This window comes from Capsaspora owczarzaki (assembly GCF_000151315.2).
Source record: "Capsaspora owczarzaki ATCC 30864 unplaced genomic scaffold supercont2.2, whole genome shotgun sequence".
Taxonomy (NCBI): domain Eukaryota; class Filasterea; order Ministeriida; family Capsasporidae; genus Capsaspora; species Capsaspora owczarzaki.
In genome coordinates this window covers 316,466-319,805 of record NW_011887293.1, presented here as the reverse complement: position 1 = coordinate 319,805, position 3,340 = coordinate 316,466, and the positions used below count along the sequence as shown (strand labels likewise).

General features: G+C 53.2%; 2 protein-coding genes across 2 annotated transcripts; both read left to right on the top strand.

The window, feature by feature from the left end:
- Positions 1–47: 47 nt before the first annotated feature.
- On the top strand, positions 48–868 carry CAOG_01281 (hypothetical protein; the record flags this gene model as incomplete). Its single annotated transcript, XM_004349751.2, has 1 exon — positions 48–868. One exon carries the CDS (start codon positions 48–50, stop codon positions 600–602), a length of 555 nt encoding a protein of 184 aa, XP_004349801.1. The 3' UTR covers positions 603–868.
- Positions 869–1,646: 778 nt separating this feature from the next.
- On the top strand, positions 1,647–3,317 carry CAOG_01280 (hypothetical protein; the record flags this gene model as incomplete). The annotated part of the gene is made up of 5 exons (XM_004349750.1): positions 1,647–1,732; positions 1,852–1,945; positions 2,070–2,232; positions 2,331–2,521; positions 2,565–3,317. 5 exons carry the CDS (start codon positions 1,647–1,649, stop codon positions 3,315–3,317), a joined length of 1,287 nt encoding a protein of 428 aa, XP_004349800.1.
- Between the last annotated feature and the right edge of the window lie 23 nt (positions 3,318–3,340).

The following is a 3,340-nucleotide window of genomic DNA, read 5'->3' as shown; positions in this document are numbered from 1 at the left end:
CAAGCGCCAAGTCTTTGCCTCCAACGCTACTCGATGAGTTTGATGCCATGGCCGTTCAGCAGCATGCACACCAACAGCAACAGCAACAACAACAACAGCAACAACAACAACAACAGCAATTGCATCAACAACAGCAACTCAAATCCCAGCCGCACTCGCCAGCTTTCAAGTCAAACTCGACGCCATCGCCACAGTTTGCACATCAATTTCCTCAGCACCACCTACTGCTGCAGCAGCAACTGCTCGAGCAAGATGGGAGCAGCTCGCGAGCGTCGTCCGAGCTGAGCGCACGGCCGTCTTCGGAGATTAGCTCGGCTCTGTCCTCTGAAAGCGCTCGCACTTCGCGAGATCTCACGGGCACCTCGTTTGACGCGCTTGGTGGCATGATGTCCAATCCCCAAATGCCCGGAGGCACCCTTGACTTGTCTTCCATGGACCTTTCGAGCGTCATGATGGCGGCGGCGGCTGCTGCAGCGGCCGCGACTGCACAGCAATCCGGCGACAATTTCAATGCCAATGGAGGCGCCACTGTGCTCGATGGCTTGAACATTTCCCACTTTTTGTCCGCACAAGTGGATGGCCAGGGTTCGTTCCACTCGTGAAGGCTTGTCGTTTCCGCTTTGTTTTTTCCCCTTTGCTTCGGCCTTTGCTTCAGCAACCAACGATGTCCTTCACTTGAGCGTTCTCCATTGGCGCGAAGGGAGAGAACGGCATACAACTTTCCTTTTTTTTTTTCTTGTTTTTTCTTTGCTTTTGTTTTTCTACCATTTTCTTGTTTGTATTCGTGCATGCTTTCTTTGTTGTTGATTTTCTTTGTGTGATTGTACATCTTGTCCGAGCTTTTTCCAATATCAATTTGTTAGCCTGTTCGCCTTTGCTTCACTCCTCCATTTTCCATTGTCAAAATTGTAATGGTGTTACGATGACGTTGAGCTTTAGCTGTGTTGTCTCCCTCTCTCTCTCTCTCTTTCTCTCTCTTCCACGTCGCCGCCGCCGCCGCCGCAGCGTGTGTGGCTCTGCCCATCACGCCAGCCACGCTGCGACACATGCCAATCATCAACACACTTGAAACACACTCACACACACACACACACACACACACACAAGAGCATGCTTGATCCAAGCGTCGAGAGTCTGTGCGTTTGCGTCATGCTCGAACATGAAACATCGCCTTCGTCCAACATCGGTCGGGGCAGGGGCGTCGCTCGGTTTCGCTGCGTTTGTCTCGTCACTCGACTTGCGCTTGACAGAAGGGTGCCTGTGCCGGGGAAGCGGACGGACGCCCAGTGCACACACTGTGGACGGCGGACAGTCGAACAGAATCTTTTTTTTTTTTTTTTTTTTTTTTTGCTTTCCTGAGCCTTTTGGGAGTACAGTTGATGACAATGACAAAAGGCTAGACTTGTTGGAGTACCAACATCGATGACAACATCAGTGATGTCAGTCGACCTGAAAAACTCACCACAGTCTCGTTTTGTATGCGACAGAATAACCATAGTTCAGTTCTTCTCAGTTTCTTACGATGAGCACTTCAAGCGACAATCCTCAGACCGAGCTTATTTGGCGGTCAGTCATCCCTCGCGCTACACCAAAAGCCAGTGACACCAGAAAACCGCGTGGTCTTCATCATCGACGGCGGCCAGCTCATGTCGGGCGCGGCCGCTTTGGGCACCCGCAAATGGAACACATCCGACCAAGCTCTGAACCACTTTGTCAACTTGCTCGAACACTTGTAAGATGCAACATCATACGACGCTCAAAAGCAAGGCAACGAGAGGGGATGAGAGAGAAACTGTGTGTCCTGTGCTTTGCTCATTTTGGTTTTTGGTGCATTTTCTGCTTGATTGGTAGTTGCGGGTCACGCTTCGTAGAGGTTTACTTTTTTACGTCCGCTCCAGATACTGTCGGGCCGGCTCCATTGCATGCAAGGTTGCGCCTGGCGCAGGTATGCACTGAACCACGGCACTGCAGTGTGTAACGCCCATTCTGACTTTTGGCTTTTCGTGCACACACACACACACACACACACACACACACACACACACACACACACACACACACACACACAGATCAAACCCTGCATTTCGCCGCTCAAATCCAAGAATGTGACTTGTACTCACTGCAACGCGCACTTTTCCACGGTTGTGCAAGCTGGCGTGGATGTTGCACTTGCAACCAAAGTCCTGACTCTTGTCGGTGAAAAGGCGTTGACTGGTCTCTTTCTACTCACAGGTGCGAGTTCCAGCCACATGTGATTGGAGGAGGGAGGGAGGGAGGAAATTTTGTCTTGTGGGACGACTCAATTTGCTCCATTTTTTGACATTGATCAGGCGATGGCGATTTCAAAGAAATGCTTCACTACGTGACGGACGTGCGTCACATTCCTATGTGGCTTGCTGGCTTTCAGAAATGCACGTCGACCTTGTTGCAGGCGTACGCCAATCGAGGCGCGATTCTCTGGCTGGACGAGATTTGGGATGCCATCACTTATCAGCCCAACTATGCGGCCAACAGCCGCCCTGTGTCTCATACAGCGGCGGCAAATGCTGCTGGACCACATGCAGGACATCATCATGCAGGCGCTCATGCAGAGCATGCCCATCCCAATATGGTCTATCGGAAACCGGGGGAATAACATGCCTCCCTACTCCAAGAAACCGAAGGCAACCGCGGCAGCTTCTCAATATTCGCACCCGCCCACCAACCACCAGCTTGCACATCAGCAGCACACAGGCCCGAAGGCTCCGTCGGCTGCGGGCTCCATGCCTGCTGGTCGATCCAATGCGCCCGGCACCGTCAAGATTGCTTCTCGGCCGCAACCAAGCAGCGCCATCGAGCCAGCTGCGGTCCCTGCTGTTGCTCCAGTCGTTGCTCCAGTCGTTGCTCCAGTCGTTGCTCCGGTCGTTGCTCCGGTCGTTGCTCCAGTCGTTGCTCCAGTCGTTGCTCCTGGCGTTGCTCCTGGCGTTGGTCCTCCCGCTGTCCCACCCGGCGCCCCAGCATCTGAGCCACCCGCACGAAGCAGAAAACCAAACCACCCTGCGAATGGCACGTTTGAGATCGAGGAGCCAGAATTTGTTGTGCCAAAGAGTTCCGCGGGCACCACTCGTCCACCGTCGTCCTCCGGCCCTGTTTCGTCAGTCAACCCTTTCCAGCGGCTCGCCACTGATGACGGTACTGATGCGGGACGCTACCACCACGGCTACGAGGACGAGGTAGTTGATCCGTTCGTGGCAGATGGACAATATCCCGAGCAGCTGAAGGCGCTGCTGGATATTGGCTTTGCGGACGACGATATGACTCGATGGAGTAGTAGCTGAGATTTGATTTGTTTTTTGTTTGG